The sequence below is a fragment of the Geotrypetes seraphini genome, chromosome 12 (assembly GCF_902459505.1).
Source record: "Geotrypetes seraphini chromosome 12, aGeoSer1.1, whole genome shotgun sequence".
NCBI classification, from domain to species: Eukaryota; Metazoa; Chordata; class Amphibia; order Gymnophiona; family Dermophiidae; genus Geotrypetes; species Geotrypetes seraphini.
In genome coordinates this window covers 104,490,359-104,508,203 of record NC_047095.1, presented here as the reverse complement: position 1 = coordinate 104,508,203, position 17,845 = coordinate 104,490,359, and the positions used below count along the sequence as shown (strand labels likewise).

Here is a 17,845-nt window from a genome sequence, read left to right as displayed (position 1 = left end):
TATGTATATGTATATTTAATGTACTATTTTTGAAAAAAATCAATAAAGATTAAAAAGGGGGTTCCAATGCCATATTCATGAACTTAACAATTTGGGAACACACAGGCTAAATAAAAAATCCAATGTCTCTCCTTCTCTATCAAGAGCCTATAAAAACCACTTCCCCTTGAACAATTCTGAATTGTCTCCAACTGTGAATCATAAGTTATTAAAAGAAAGGTGGAAAACAAACAATGTGCAGCTACAGGTGAGTTCTTGACCTGTTTTTGGAGGTGAATTCAATGCTCAATAAGCCTAATTTTTAATAGCTTTCATATTTTACCCACCTATATTAATGGGCAAGGCACAACAGTACATAAAATACTCTCAATGTTGTACATGAAGTGAAAATTCTCAGGCTCCTTTTGACTTGTAACTTGTAATTATGTATTTGCAACTATAACTATAATTGTATTAATAGTTGTACTGATCTATCTGTACTTCCAACTCTATTGAATGGCTGTGTCAAACTGTCCATTATAACATCCTGGATAACTGAACCAACCTCTTGTAATGTAATCTGACCTTGAACTGAATAGATAGAGAGGGAACAGAAAACCTGATTAATATACTCTAACATAACATAACATACTTGTGAACTGGATTGGCCACTTTTAGAAACAGGAGAGCACTGGTCTGACCCAGTATGGTTGTTCTTATGTTCTATAAGATATACTTGTACGGAACAGAGGGTAGACACAGCTATGCTAATCCATCAGCAAGTGTGCATTGCTAACTGATTAGCTCAGGAATAGTGTGTGAGCTCATACTATGTGCAAAAGAGATGCTGGAAGGGCTCACAATCTAATAGCTTTGCTTTAGTGGGGAAATTAGCTCATTGCTAATATACAAAAATAGAAAAAGTTGCATTTTTCTGCCAGCATTTAAAGTGGCTTCAGCACACCAGGTTTCTTTTTCACACTGCATGGTAAAATAGACCATAATTTTGTATGTTTTTTTGTATTCTGATGTTTTATTTAAAAAATAAATACATATAAATATTGGCATTTTTGCAAATATTTCAGGTATACTGTTATAAAATTATGATCTTAATGTCATTACAGATATTATTCACTTCATACCTATAACTTCTTGGCCTTTGTTTTTGCGGTGAAGGAAATTAACAACAACTCAGAGCTCTTACCCAACATCACACTGGGGCTCCATATTAAAGATTCTTTAAGGTATATAAGGAATATAATTGAATCAGCCTTGAAAATTTTAGCAGGACAGAGCACAATAGTAAATTTCAAATGTAATTCATCTTGCACAGTGGCTGCCATCATTGAAGGCTTTACAGATGAGGAAACATATGGATTCTATAACATTTTCCAGATATATCAATTCCCACAGGTCAGAAAGATACTTCATATTACATTGCGTTCTACCCCTTACCCTTTATAGTTCATCCTTCTATACATAAATCCTCTTCAAAATGAATTCATCTTTCCTTTGCAGTTGCAGGAAGAACATTTGAGACTCATGCTCTTCACTCAGAGGGTGGTAGACACCTGGAATGTGCTTCCGGAGGATGTGATACAATAAGGGGATTCAAGGAGGGATTGGACAAGTTGCTGAAGGATATGGGGATTGAGGGATATAGATAGAGGTAGAGATAGAGATAGGATTATGGAAGGGTAGAAGAAAAATGTTTTAGACAAAGGATCACTTACAGGTCATGGACCTGATGGGCCGCCGCGGAAGTGGACTGCTGGGCGCGATGGACCCCTGGTCTGACCCAGCGGAGGCAACTTCTTATATTCTTATGAATTGTATTATATACACTTCAATTACCTCAATGTTTTGGTGGTATGGGATTTCCTAATTTTCAGAGATTTTCTTTCACTGATGTTCTGTGGACTACAGGTTGGAGGTTTCAAACTGATCCCATTCCTATGATTCTGTTTGGTTTAACATTGAGTGATCTCTAGTTTATCCTTTATCCTTAGTTCAATTGGTAGGTTCTCCTGTACTTTCTATAACACATATAAAAGGCCATACAGTTTAAACTAGGTGACTAATAACATTGGCCGACATCAAAGCCATGCATAAGGGGTTAAAAAATGGGAATGGGGAGGGATGAGGTTAGGTAGTAACAGGTGAAAAGAAAAAGACTGGTTGGTGGTGGTTAGAATTAAGGGATAAGAACATAAGAACATAAGAAATGCCGCTGCTGGGTCAGACCAATGGTCCATCCTGCCCTGCAGTCTGCTCATGCGATGCTCCAAATGATTTGTCTCACCAGTTTAGCATGAACTTGTCCAACTTTGTCTTGAAACCCTGGAGGGTGTTTTCCACTATAACAGACTCCAGAAGAGCATTCCAGTTTTCTACCACTCTCTGGCTGAAGAAGAATTTCCTTACATTTGTCTATTTCCTTCAGTATTTTGAATGTTTCGATCATGTCCCCTCGCAGTCTCCTCTTTTCAAGGGAGAAAAAGCCCAGTTTCTCTAATCTCTCACTAACTATTAACCATTTTAGTCACTCTTCTCTGGACCCTTTTGAATAGTACCGCATCCTTCTTCATGTACGGCAACCAGTGCTGGATGCAATACTCCAGGTGAGGGCATATCATGGCCCGGTACAGCAGCTTGATAACCTTCTCCAATCTGTTTGTGATCTCCTTCTTGATCATTCCTAGCATTTTGTTCACCCTTTTTACCGCCATAGCACATTGTGCAGATTGCTTCATGGACTTGTCGATCAGAACTCCCAAGTCCCTTTCCTGGGAGGTCTCTCCAAGTACTGCCCCGGATATCCTGTATTCGTGCATGAGTGTTCCCGACATGCATCACTTTGCACTTATCCATTGAACCTCATTTGCCATGTCGATGCCCATTTCTCAAGCTTGATTATGTCACATTGCAGATCTTTGCAATCCCCCTGTGTCTTCACATCGTCTTCATATCGTCCACAAATTTAATTACCTCGCTCTTCGTACCAATGTCCAGATCATTTATAAAGATATTGAAGAGCACAGGTCCAAGCACCCCACTGGTGATGCTCTTCCAGTCTGAGAATTGTCTATTTACCCCTACCTCCAGTCAGTTTTTAATCCACGTGAATATTTAACCCTCGATTCCATGGCATGCAAATGAAAAAAGTGAAGAATAAAAGAAAAAAGGGGCAACACAGTTTTGTCATGAGGTGAAAGCTGTGTTGCCCCTTTCTTCTTTTATTCTTCACTTTTTTCATCTTTATTCTATCTTTGCGGTTTTGCACATTGTATCGTTCTTATTGATTATATATTCCACCTCATGACATATATATTCCTCATAGTATCACAGCTCTAATTCATATGTTACAGAAAAATAACAATAAAAATATTCCATCCTTGGATACAATGATTCAGTATCCAAACATGCTGGGAAAAAATCACAAGGCCTGTTGTGACTGGCCGTATCTACTTTATACTCCTGCCGCTATCATTAAAGCTATTTCCTTCTGAAGTCACGGGGATAATACTAGTAAAAACTAGGGGAAGTCAGAAAATGCTTCAATCAAAAATATGAACTGACCTCACTTCACTATGGTAACCTGTCTATGGAGTGTGATCAAAAATTGTTTAAAGTCACTCAGAGACATGGAACTCTACAAGGAAGGAATACACCCTCCTAGAATTGATGCAGAGTTTACCTTCCAGTCATTGCAACTGTTTCAATTAGGATCACACTTCAAGTCAGGATACAAAAAAATGTATCACAATCTTTCAAATGCTTCAAATTCTTATTTTTAATGACCTGTTTTGCACACAACATTATTTATTTGTAAGGTTTATCACATGCATCCTATGTACTTTATAAAATTTCTTAAGTTATAAATCTATCAGATTTCAAGAGAATTTTAATAGAACTTCCTATATTTTCATAAATTGTTTATATTAATATGAACTAATTTTCAATATAAACCTAGTGATCTGGGAATAAAGCGCAAATAAATTTATTAGGGAATAAATTTAAAATTTAAGAAGTTGAATAAACATAATAAAACTTTTTGGATGGGGGTGGTGGACATAGACGATTATAACAATATACAAGACAGGAACTTGTAATGGTATATATCATAAGAGGTTCCAAAGATTGAAGTCTGTATAATTTATGATATGTTCACCATTTTTTTATTTTTTTTTTATTTTAATATTTAATAAGGAATCTTGACCTAGTACTGATAAATAATTTTCATATATATAATCTTTAGAAATCAATGATCTATTAGATGCCATGACGGCTTTGATATAGCCATAAGTATAGTTCAGAATTGATTCATATAATAAGCATTATCCTCCCTTCCAATCCTTCCTGTTATCATTCTATAAGTTTTGTCAGGAAAGGCATGTTAGGGACTGGTTAGTAGTTTTTGAACTTGTTCTCATCAAGGGAGCTCTTTATCAGCAGGAGCTGCACCACAGATTTTTTTTGTGTGTTGTTGGCAGCTGCCCTTCTCCAAACAAGGAGTTAACAATTTATTTGGCCCTTCAATGCGACCTATACTTACTTGTACTATTTTTGCTGGACAGGGATTTAGAGGGCAGGTTGTAGGCCATAGGACTTTCAGTTGGTTTTCAAGTGCTTCCTCTGTGACCTGGCTGATGGTTGTGCATCTTTCTTTTCCATTCCTAAAATCCTATTTGCTTTCTTAGCTACCACCATACACTAAGCTGCGGGTTTCAATATATCCTCACATAGCTATAGTTCAGGTTACTCTTTCCCACATATATCACTTTGCACTTGATCATATTTAACATCATCTACCCATGCACTCTGTTTTCAAGAGAAAGGCGCCTTGAAACCAAGTGGTGCAACCAGTAGGAAGAAATCTCAACCCTTCTTCCTGCCTACTGTTTCCCCTTGAAATGTCCCTATTTCCCTTTACTTCAAGTACATTAACTCTAAAACAAATATACATGGAAGGGCATAATTAAAAAAAACATCTAAGTCCCCTTTTGGCCTAGGCCCTAAACGCTGAAAGTAGTGGAGTCTGGGACTGGTTTTCCCGAGTGTTGAACTAAATTTTCTCTTTAATAAAATGCTGAATTATGTTTAATTGCAGGCCTGATATATCTCATGTTCTAGCCTGCCTACACTGGGTGGTGTAGCTTGGGCATTTTAACCTCTTATGGTTATCTCAGCATACACAATATTGTATTCCGCCCTCCTGGACATGTAACAGAAAGACTGCAGGGCTTAGATATGTGACCTGCTAGTGTGAGCTTAGGACCAATGATTGTTAAGAAAAGTAACACATGAGAAGTTTTTTCTAGCATTATGTTGTATAGCCACAAAATTGTATAAATATCACTGTAACTTCCTGGTTTCGGGACTTCTGAAGCTGCCAGCTTAGGGGCTCAGGTGTCCGCATATGCTGAGAGGGAGGATCATGGCAGGGGAGATGAGGCATGCCTCCTGCCACAATCATTGCGGTGGAGGATGGGCAGGTTGGCGGGGCCACACAGCTGATTGCAGCAGCCGCGATCAGCTCAGCGGCCCATTTTTTAGCACTTGTACCTGTTTTGACTTGGTCTAAATCAAAATGTAAAAGTGTCAACTAGACAACCTGTTCAAACTTTTGGTTTTACATACTGTATGACTAAGTCTAAGTTGGCCTAGTTCCTGCCCACCTCCCGTTCTTTCCTCTCCTCTAAAAATGCCACTTTTCACTCTATGCATTTAGAGACAGAGGAAAAGTCTAAGCTGGTTTCAGATACGTCTAAAACCAGCTTTGATTATCAGTACTTGGAGGATCTGGCATTTTGATCATCTAAGTACCAATTTAGGCCACTTTTTAGATGTTTTTTTTTTGTTTTGATTATGATCCCCATACTTTTTAATGACTGGGTTGAAGAATATTTATAGCTTGAAAAATTTACTCACTTTGTCTGTTTTCTTCCAGAGGCCCCAAAGTAAAGCCAATACCATATAAAGTTGTCTTCCTTAACTTACAAAGCAATACTACACTAAAATTAATTTATGTACCACCCTCTTAGGTGTGTCCCTGGATTAGTGGGGAAGGGTGGGAGGAAGAGAGTTGGCCTAACATTAGGCTGTCTATATGTAAATGACTAAATTTCCCTAAAGGGGGAGCATGCAATACCAGGTACAGTATACATCCCTTTATAAAATGACCCTCATGGAGAACAATTTTTTAAAGGAGAGACTAACAGGAGTCTGGACACAAGCACCTCATGCCAACTATGTGTTATTGGATCCTATGACCTATGTGATATAAACTGTTCTCTTAGAGTGATGAAAAATGATTATATATTCATTATTTCATATTTTTATGACAGGTCAGCTACAGCTCACAGAATCTTTATATGAGTGACCCTGTTCAGTATCCTTATTTTTACCAGACTGTTCCTAATGAGTTGCATCTCTCTGTTGGGATAGGCAAGCTACTGAAGTATTTTGGCTGGAAATGGGTCAGTATCTTTTCAAACGATGATGAAAGCAGTATGAGAGCTATCCAGATCCTGAAAGAAGGGATTGAATGGAATGGTGGCTGCATCGCATTACATCAAACATTTCCTCATCATAGAAGAATCAAAAATTTTGAATTACAGAAAATTATTAGAGCAAGTAAAAAATCATCTACTGTGAACATTTACTACTTTAATAAAAGCGGTGTATTTTCACTACATTATATACTGGATATTGAAAGAAATGTGAAAAGTGGCCAGGTTTTTATCATCATTGCTGAGGTAGAAATAATAAAAATAAATCAAAAACACTTTCAAATAAGAAACAAGTACTTTATATTCAAACCACATACAAAAGTTATGCCAAAATTTTTAAAATTTGTCCGTGAGATGAAACCTATCTGGCTGGCAAGTGATTACAGGGCTAAACATTGGTGGGAGGACCTGTGTGACAGCAGTTGCCTAAAGAAGATCAGAAGAGACTGCAACTCTACAGTTAAGACTGATATCTTTTCTCACTGTGTCAGCACATACTTTGGGAGCAGTTACAGTGTGTACAATGCTGTGTATGCCGTGGCACATGCACTGCATGCCATGATCATGTCTGATTCAGGAAATGGCACCACATGGACTAGAGAAAATAAGGAACTTTTGTACTCTTTGCCATGGAAGGTAAGGATCTGAATTATGCATTTACATCTTCCAACTCCTTCCAACAGTTTTGACGGACTTTAAAAATGCATCTTTTTATAGAATCTTTTATTGCAGTACTCAACTGTATTCATTATCTGTTGTGAACCACATGGAATTTAATGGTATTTGGAGTATAGAAGTGAGTTTTATGTTTATGTTTAGTATTTGTTACAGGAATTCTTTATTCAGTGAAAAAGATTGGTACACTTTGGCACAGAGTGAGAGGGAAGCTATCATAGGAGTAGTGAGGGTGACCCTTAATTCTTAAACACCCTCTTCCCAGTGGCGTACCAAGGGGGGGGGGCGGGGGGGAGGTCCGCCCCAGGTGCACGCTCCAAGGTGCCAGCCAGGTTGGGAAGCTCCCGTGTTGCTGAAAATGGCACCTCAGCGTGGCTGCTGTATTTATTCCAGCACTATATGTCACAACCAATGTCACTGCTGTACCATCAATTAAATCATATAACAGTTGTTTAGATTTTTATACCTACATATCACAGGCTAGCTGTTCAGTATCTCATCTACTTCCTACTATGTCTTCATCATTAGTGCTTTACTTTTACAGGTAATTTTCTTTTTCAAAATATTTTTGTATGGACCTTCGGGTAGCAATCAGGCAAACAGAGCCAGTTGCTTAAACTCTACATCAGTCCAATCTTTATTCATATTTTATTAAATCTGTATATTTCTTTTTTTTCTTTTTCCTTTTTCTTGTGAATATAAAATGAAAGGAACCTCACTTAACTTATAGTGAAATGATCCTGTCCTCTCCTCTCCCAACATGCATGTTTCAGAATGAAACCTTTCTTCAGGGTCGAGGAATGCTATAAAATAAAGTTAGAGATCACTGAGCCTTGTTTCCTTCAGGACCTAACAATGTATACAGCAGAAACTGCCTCAATTCATCTTATTTGTAAAACAGAAAGAGCAAAAACGCTTACCGTATGCGGGGGCTATCACGAGTGTTAGACATGGCCACGAGTTGTACACTAAGCTATTAAATACAGCTGGCCCGACGTACATAGTGAAGCACGTGACATCATCAATGCAACAGTAAGTGGCACAGCATCAGCCAACCGGCACAATCTCAGCCAGGCGGCAACCACAACTTCAGAGAATTGACAGCCATTCAATCTCCTCGTTTAGACCTGTGGGGACTAAGGATTTAAGGTTAAGGCCTAAAGCTTTTTTTATGTTGCCACCCTCCCACCCTGCTGTCACAGAGTCTATTATCCTCCATCTAATGTCAGACCATTTGTGTCCCATCAACTGCCAGTGTTTAACTAGCGGGGCAGTGTCGCGCTCAGTGTGCACCCGAGATTTGTGTTCATTTAAACAAACTTTAATAGAACGCATAGTGCGCCCTACATAGATTTTCTCACAAGGGCATTGAATTAAGTATATCACACAGGTCAGACGTGTATAGTATAACTCAATATTCCAGCAATGACTTGAGACACCCATTAATAACGGATAGAGCAGAGAACATACAGCAATTCAGCAGAAACAGAGCAGCAGAAGCAGAGCAGAAGTGATAAAGCTAAAGCCCAAATAGTGTTAGAACCCAGACATTGTTAGAGCTGCAGGGGCCGCAGCAGAACATATCATATTAGAAAGATTTCAAACAAGAGAAGATTGGCTCCCACATCTTTTCAAATCTAGCGAGGAATCCATGTCGTTCAGCTGCAATTCTTTCATATTTAGCATATAGGCATACCGTATTCCACCATATTGAGTTATATTATACACGTCTGACCAGTTCTATTTTTCTTTTTCTCTGGTTCTTGTTTTGGTAGGACGTTTCCTACTGTACCTTCTTGTGTGGTAATGATTGACACCATGTACTCTTGTTGATACTGATGATTTTGGTTATTGGTCATTGTTACCTGATTGTTGTATATCTTAAAATGTTAATAAAGATGATTGAACCTGAAGTATATCACACAGGTAGAATCGCAATTGGTAGAAATATCAGTGTAATATTTAATGCCTGTATCAGGATGAACCCAGGCATGACCTGTCAGCGCCAAACTGCACCATTGGCATTTACCACAACCCATATGGGACCCCATTCCACGAGGACCTCTCCTGGGCGTGCATTTAACCAACTCACCGATATTTCTGGTGAGTTTAAAAGAGAACATAGGTCTGTCAGGACATTCAGGGACAGCTAACCTGGCAACATGCCAGTGTTTTAGAATTACCTTATTGATTTTGGTGGAGAGGGGAGTAAACTTCTGCACAAAGACCCTGATTCTGTATAGGACGCCTGGAAGAGGTGTCCTATTCAGAATCGGCCTACACTAAACCCCGATTCTGTAACCGGCGTCCATGTTACAGACACTGGTTAGAGAATAGGGTTAGATTAGACACAGCCCGCTACACTTATCGCGGCAAGGGATCTCTCTGCCGCTATAAGTATAGCGGGCCGTGGCCGCCTGTCCAATCGCTGGCAGGAGGGTGCCCAAACCCTCCTGCCAGAAGATGCCCCCCCGACACTACTGACCGCCCCCCCCGACACTACCAACCGCCCCCCCGACATTACTGATCTCCCTCCCACCCCAACACTACCGATCGCTGTCACGAGGGTGCCCAAACCCTCCTGCCAGAAGATGCCCCCCCGACAATATCGATCGCTGGCAGGAGGGTGCCCAATCCCTCCTGCCCGAAGACGCACCCTCCCCCCGGTGCTAACAACCCCCAAACCTCCACTACACCAAACTAACCTTTTCTTAAGTCCAGACGGGTCTTGCCCGTCCAGCCGGCAGGCCCGCCTCGTCAAAATGAGGCGGGCCCGCCCCTTCCCGGCCCATCCCGCGAAGCCTAAGGCCTGATTGGCCCAGGCTCTAGAAGCCTGGACCAATCAGGCCTTAGGCATAGCGGGTCCGCCCATCCCCACTTAATCTAAGGCCTGATGGGCAGGGAAGGGGCGGGCCCGCCTCATTTCGATGAGGCGGGCCTGCCGGCTGGACGGGCAAAACCCGTCTGGACTTAAGAAAAGGTTAGTTTGGTGGGGTGGAGGTTTTGGGGTTGTTAGCGCCGGGGGGGAGGGTGCATCTTCAGGCAGTAGGGATTGGGCACTCTCCTGCCAGCGATCGATATTGTCGGGGGGGGCATCTTCTGGCAGGAGGGTTTGGGCACCCTCCTGCCAGTGATCGATAGTGTCGGGGTGGGAGGGAGATCGGTAATGTCGGGGGGGCGGTTGGTAGTGTCGGGGGGGGGGCGGTCAGTAGTGTCGGGGGGGGCATCTTCTGGCAGGAGGGTTTGGGCACCCTCCTGACAGCGATCGGACAGGCGGCCGCGGCCCGCTATACTTATAGCGGCAGAGAGATCCCTTGCCGCAATAAGTATAGCGGCCGTGTCTACTTACAATGTAGACCAGCATTTTGCTGGCCTACATTTTAAGCATTTCTTCCTCTACTAGGGAGACGCGTAGGGCCGCCAAGGTTCGCCTAAGGCCCTTAGGCAAGCTTAGGCATCTTGCGGGTCTCCCTAGGCTCCCAGAGGCGCCTTCAATATAGGCGGCTTGCCTGGGGAGCATTTTTTTAAAAAACGCCTACAGCTGCCTAAAATCGGGACGCAGTTTGGAGAATCAGGCCCAAAGAGCATAAATGCGGCAGCTGTGCTGAAGTGCGCGAAGATCCCATGATGACGACTAATGCTGCCTCTGCTCCGGAAGAGGTAAGTGACATTGGAGGGAGGTGGACCTGCAGCCGCAGTTATCATGGTACCTTGCCAAAACTCTCTACATCTGCCAGCCCAAATGTTTTTTATTCTCATGCAACTAATTTCTTAATCATTTTTTTTTTATTTTATTTCCCTTCTCTTATTTTATTTTCCTTTTATGTATTCTTTCTATAAAAATTGTATTTCCGCCCCTTTTCCTATTGTTTCAAAGATTTGAGTTTGTTTAGTCTAGGTTTGTCTAATAATTAAATATATATGTTTTATATTGTAGACACGTCTGTCTTCCTGTAATTTTTAAATTTTGTTCAGTGCTTTGTACTGCTAGATAAGCGTTTAATCAAATACTTTGAATAAAGAATAAAACCCCTCTCCAACATCACTTACCTCTTCCGGAGCAGAGGCAGCAGTAGTAGTCATCGCGGGACCTTGCTGATTTCAATGGAGAGAGAAAGAAGCATAGCAGGGTGGTGGAAGGAGAAAAAGGGGGGTCAGGGTGATATGGAAGCATGGTAAAGGGTGAGAAAGGGGGTCAGGGTGGTATGGAAGCATGGTGAAGGGTGAGAAAGGGGGGTCAGGGTAGTATGGAAACATGGTGAAGGGTGAGAAAGGGGGCAGATGCTGATAGAAGTGGGGGGAAGGGAGAGGAGAGAATGAAATGCCAGACCATGGGGGTGTAGGGGGAAGGGGGAGGCATAAAGTTTCTGGAAGGTGAATAGAAGGAGAAAATATGCAGAGGGGCAGAGAGAGGATAGACAGTGGATGAAAGGAAGAGAGTGACAAGAAGCTGAGGAAAGCAGAAACCAGAGAAGACAAGGTAGAAAAAAAATTATATTTATTTATTTATTTATTTTTGCTTTAGGGGAGATGCATTGCTGTTTCAGTGGTGTTGCATTGTATGCAGAGCCCAGCTTCTTGGTGCTTCAATTTAATCTTTGTCTACGTATTTTTATTCTATCTCCCCATTTACAAAACTGTAGAGCGTTTTTTAGCGTTGGCATCTGAGCTGTTACCACCATGGCTAAAAATCACACTACAGTTTTGTAAAAGGGGAGGGGTTAATTTGTGATTACATACTAGGCGAAGGTGTTTTCTGTGTTCTGTGTGTTCAAAAAGACATGGTTTTCTGTTAGGATTGACTGTGTAGGATTGATCTGTACTAGTCTGGCTTGTTTAGTTTTACAATGGGTGTATTGACGTACTGCTCACTGCAATATGTAAGATGCTGCCTTTTCCTAGGTACACTCTTGTGTGACGTGTGGATTGTTACTAAAATCACGTTTTTCATACAGATGGGGGGTGTCAAAAAATGATGGGTTCTGGGTACCACATATGCTAGGTACGCGACTGTCTCTTCCCTCCATGGTTTTGATACATACACTCAACACTCATGATCAGCCAACCACAAATATTCAAAGTAATTTAAATGACCAGGAAAAGATTGTTTCCATTTAAATTACTTGTGTGGTGCTCTCTAAGGATATTCATAGTTAAATAAATTTAAACCCCACGTTTGGGTGGGGATTTCATCTGGAATATACACAAGATGGCAACATGACCTGATAGCTCCTGCACACCTGAGAAAAAAACAAGCAAATCTTGGTGCTAATTGGCATTAATTAAAATCTTCATGTATAAATTTAGGTGTGGAATTTGTGCTTAAATTTTACATGAGTCCAAAAAGGGGGCAACAAAAGGGTAGATTTACGAGTAGATTAGGGTCATTCCTCAAGGTGACACAGATAGTTATAGAATAAGGGGAGATCCCCACTTAGGGCTCCTTTAACAAAGGTACACTAGGGCCTTAACATGCATAATAGTGCACGTTAAATTCCCGAGCACGCTAGCCGCTACTGCCTCCTTTTCAGCAGGCGGTAGATTTTCAGCTACAGCTTGCTTTAGTACGCGGTAATTTTCTGCGTTCACTAAACACCCTTGTGCACCTTTGTAAAAGGAGCCCTTAATTTATGTGTCTGCATTTGTACTGTATTTCAGATGGTATAAATGGCCATGCTTATTGATAGCTATGGCTCTCAATTCAATTCATAGAAAATAGAATCTCAAAAGTATTCTGTGATTCTATTTGTAGTTCCTGTAGTTTTTTTTCTAGCTTGAGTTCATCCTGATTCTAAGAACCATTTGTAGAATAGCCCTCAGTAATGATTTTTTAAGCACCAGTTATTGAATCCAGTCCTTTATGTGTAACATAAACATACTAACAAAAAATAGCACTTTAAGTCCAACTTTGGACATTTCCTGAAAAACATCCAAAGTTGGAAGTACAAGAACAGCCTTTTTTAAAAGCTGAACTGCTGGATATCCAAATTTGTTTTTTAATTCATGAACTTGGACATTTAAGTCACCAGGTTAACCAAATGTATACCTCATTTTTTTGACCACAAAGCATCCTAGTTGGAAATTTCCAAATTTACAATATTTGGACATGGGAGGGGCTACTATAGAAGGAACTACTGTGAACTTTACATAAATGGTGCCACATATACATCTCAACAAAAGAACCAGAGGTCCAACTTCGTCTGCAGTGAAAAAACAGACCAGAGCAAACAAACCAAAACTGCAGACTTGTACACGGTGCAGGCAAATTTTATTTTGACAAATAAATCTTAACTAAAAACCTTTTACCAGACGGGGGACCCAACACGGTCCATGTTTCGGACAACCTTCATCAGGGGTCCATGGTAATAAAGGTAAAAAGAAAAATATCACAAAAAGAAGCCTGGAAAAATAGCGTTTGGTAGCACACCAGTGACGAACTTGTAGTGCATTTCGGAGATTCACTGGTGTGCTACCAAACGCTATTTTTCCAGGCTTCTTTTTGTGATATTTTTCTTTTTACCTTTATTACCATGGACCCCTGATGAAGGTTGTCCGAAACACGGACCGTGTTGGGTCCCCCGTCTGGTAAAAGGTTTTTAGTTAAGATTTATTTGTCAAAATAAAATTTGCCTGCACCGTGTACAAGTCTGCAGTTTTGGTTTGTTTGCCACATATACATCTCACCATAACCCCCTTATCATTTATGGTAAGCCCCCTAAACTCTCCTCAAATCAATTATACCCACCCTTTTGGCTGCAGGTATACCTATATGGCAGTAGTATTGTAGGGTTTTGGTAGTCTCACACTTTTCACCAAAAATGTACTGGTTAAAGTGATTTATGGTCCTGGCTCTTCTTCTCTATGGCTCACTAGTCCACCTACTTGGTTACTTAAGACCTCTGTGTGATGCTTTACTAGGCTTTCCTGTTCTAGATACAGGTATATACTAATTTATTTTCACATGTTTTTGTGTTAGGAAGCATTTAGTGATCACTGGTGGAATGTGGAGGGACATTAATTAATCCCATATGATCAATTTGGGTATGTTTTTGGCACTTAGATGATTCTCAAATTGCTCTAGGCCTTTTTTTATTAAGGTGCGATAAGCATTTTATCATGCGTTTATCACGCGCTACATCAACACACGCGTAGGATAATAGGATAATATGGATGCATTAGCATTTAGCATGTGCTAAAAAAACATAGCTGCTTGCCCTATATTGCCCTATATGGAATATTGCTACACCTTGGGTTTTGGCCAGGTTCTAGTGACCTGGCTTGGCCACCATGAGAACAGGCTACTGGGCTTGATGGACCATTGGTCTGACCTAGTAAGGCTATTTTTATGTTCTTATGTTAGTAAAAGAGGGAGTTAATTTCCATCTATGACACACTGGAAAAGGTTTGATTATAGGTGCAGGATATCTATGTCTAAGCCACATATTTCCCACCCATTTCTACTCTGAATGTATAGTGACCACTTGGATGTTTTGACTAGTAAGATGTCCAAGTGCCAAATTATATGAATTTTTGGGTATCTAAGGTTCTTGATTATGTACCTGATAGTAACAGTAGATGACTGCAAAAAAGTCTATCCAAACTGCCAATCAAATTCATGTTAATTCATGATTAAACCAACAATGAATGTGATATAAAATGTTTGATCCTCATCATTTTTGCTATTTCTGAGATAAACACCATTGAAATCCGCAAGGCACTGTTGTTACATTCCAACCACTGGAGCTAAAATCATCTTCAGCCCATTTATACAATCTGTATCATAAAATAACCCAATTCTGAGGTTCAAAAATCATGACTATGATATTTATGCAAGAAATTTTATCTGTCATTTGGTACCCCTTTCATGTCATTTTTCTGTGCAATGGCATGGTCTTTGCTCTTACAGTCCCAACTTCCTATATATTTGTCATTGAAGATGGAAGAATGAATTGAAAAGATAATGTATATTTATTTTCTTTGTGCGTTCCTTCACCTCATTCACTGGCTAGTTGCATTATTTACTGGATTTTTTTTTACTGTATACTGCACTTCTAGAATGGAATCAGGGAACCATTCTTAGCTCTCCTGGGAGAACAGTATAGAAAATTGAATAAATCAGTAATAAATATGGCTATTATAAAATAATTTTCCTAAGCTTCTTCAGGGAGTCAGTCTGTACTTTAAGGTTGTGCCCATCTGTCAGTGGGAAGAGAGAAAGAATGCTTTACCTCAAAAAATAGCTTTAAAATTAGTTCTTATAATTATAAAAAATGTTTATGTATGCTTGAAATTACCTGTTTAACCTGGCACTATTTAAAATGCACCCCTCACTTCTTAGCTCCATCGTTATCTGAGGAACCTCCACTTTAAGAATGGTCTGGGGGAAGAGATGTACCTGGATGAAAATGGAGACCTCACCACAGGATACAATATTATGAATTTTATCTTACTTCCTAATATGACATTGAAATATGAAGTTGTTGGGCATTATAACCCCCACGCTCCCCCTGGGCAGGATTTCACCATTGATGAGAAAGCAATAGTTTGGGAGAGTTCTTTCACTCAGGTGAGATTTAAGTGATCAGAGATGTTGTTCCAAACTGGAATCATGGAACTTGCCATAAAATGGTCAAAAGAATGGTATATTTTGGCTTTATGGGCAAATATTTATCCTTCAGATGCTGTATAGCCCACTTAAATTGGGGTCCTGATCCCAGATGTATACATATATTAATTAGGTACTATCAATTCTTGAGGTTAATTGACACTAATTAGCTGTTATAGGCATGTCTCTCTACTTTCTTGGAACAAACTCCTGGCTCATTTGAAATAATAAAAAAAGGGAATGGGGCTTGATATGCTACTTTTTCTCTGTGGCTGCAAATTGTTTTTACATGTTTTAGACATGTATTAAACAACTTTACCAGAGTTACAAGGAGCTGCTGTGGGAATTGAACTCAAAACCTCAGGATGCTGAGGCAGCTGCTTGAACAACTTCTCATCTCCTTTACTTTGAAAGGAGAAGGTATTATTTTTAAGGGAGCAAGTGGGATGTGAGAGGGACATGATGCTGTTTGTAGAATTTTTCTATTTTGAATAAGAAATCAAATCAAATCAAAATTTGTTGGCTGTTCTTCCTTCTTTAATAGGCTGTTTTCCTGCACAGTTTTTGTTTTTAATGTGATACACTATGAATGTTCAATTATTGATTAGTATAACCTGTCCATAGTAATCTAATATAATAAAATGATAGGCCACGCATGCGCACTAAAAAATTGTGTTCCCTGATCCCGTCGCGGAAACACGAGTGCGCATGCACGCCTACTACATCACCACAGCCTGCTCTCCACCTTGTGCCGCTGCAGGCCCCACACTCGCAACTCACACATCCGCTGCAGCCTAGCAACTCCGACCACAACCTTCCCCCTCAACCGCCTATGCTGGCTCAGGCTCCTGCCGCAGTGGAGGGACGAAAAAGCCTATGACCCCCCATCTTCAAGGTTTGTCTCCAGCGCCTCTTATTTGCTCTCCGCTCACCTCTCTTCCGTTGACTCCGAGAGGGCCACAGTGCAACCGTGTGGAAGGAGGGTGGGGGGAGCGAATGGTATGGTCGGATGGGAAGGGAAACACTTTAGTCCATGGGTGGCGAAGGGAGCGACACTCCGCGGTTTGACCGGGCAGGGTGGTTGGCGTGTACGGGAGGGGTGGGGGAGGACCAACCAGGGACTTCTGCTAACGGAGCTGGACCCCGCCTGTCGGCAGCGGTTAGACCGCATGGCGAACGGCAGACAGAGGTGAGGATGGATTGATGGGACATGCTGGACTGTTGGGGGGATAGACAGAGGGGAGATTCTGCTTTGGTGGGGGTTGGGGAAAGGAAGGGAGGCCTACTGCTGCACAAGGGGAGCAGGAAGAGGTGCTAATGGACAGGGGGGAAAAGGAAGGAAAGCCTACTGCTGCACAGGGGGATCAGGAAGAGGTACTGATGGACAGGAGTGGGGAGGAAAGGAAGGAAGGGAGGCCTACTGCTGGACAGGGGGATCAGGAAGAGGTGCTGATGGACGGGGGGAAAAGGAAGGGAGGCCTACTGCTGGACAGGGGGAGTAGGAGGAGCAGGAAGAGGTGCTGATGGATAGGGGGGGAAAAAGGAGGCCTACTGCTAGACAGGGGGAGCAGGAAGAGGTGCTGATGGATGGGGGGAAAGGAAGGGAGGCGTACTGCTGGACAGGGGGAGCAGGAAGAGGTGATGATGGACAGGGGGGAGGTAAACAAGGGAGAAGGGCTGCTGCTGGATAAGGGGAGGTAAAAGGAAGGGAGAATGGACAGGGGGAGCACGCAAGGGGTGGTGATGGACAGCCAAAACAAAGAAAGACAGAAATACAGAAAGCGGCTAAGGAGACAGAGAAAGAAAAATATAAAGACAGACACACACATACATTCTAGCACCCGTTAATGTAACGGGCTAAAAAAGACAGAAATACAGAGAGAAAAAGAAATAAAGACAGACACACACACATATAATGTGTGTTAATGTAATGGGCTATAAGACTAGTCTCTAAATAATATTATATAACTTAATTAGTCTTTATAAATCTATCTCCATGAAAGTGGTCACATCTGATCTGAGGCTGGTCTAATCTGTCTATGCACTGACAAGATTCAACACTTTTGGGGTATTT

The 17,845-nt window shown here is 41.1% G+C and overlaps 1 protein-coding gene across 1 annotated transcript in view; it reads left to right on the top strand.

Moving 5' to 3' along the window:
* The first annotated feature begins 233 nt into the window (after positions 1-233).
* Positions 234-17,845, top strand: part of LOC117346215 (vomeronasal type-2 receptor 26-like) — a 29,762-nt gene continuing 12,150 nt past the window's right edge. The window contains exons 1-4 of the mRNA XM_033915617.1: positions 234-247; positions 1,104-1,392; positions 6,327-7,127; positions 15,505-15,732. Coding sequence (XP_033771508.1) covers positions 234-247; positions 1,104-1,392; positions 6,327-7,127; positions 15,505-15,732 — 1,332 coding nt within the window. The remainder of the gene's footprint in view (positions 248-1,103; positions 1,393-6,326; positions 7,128-15,504; positions 15,733-17,845) is intronic.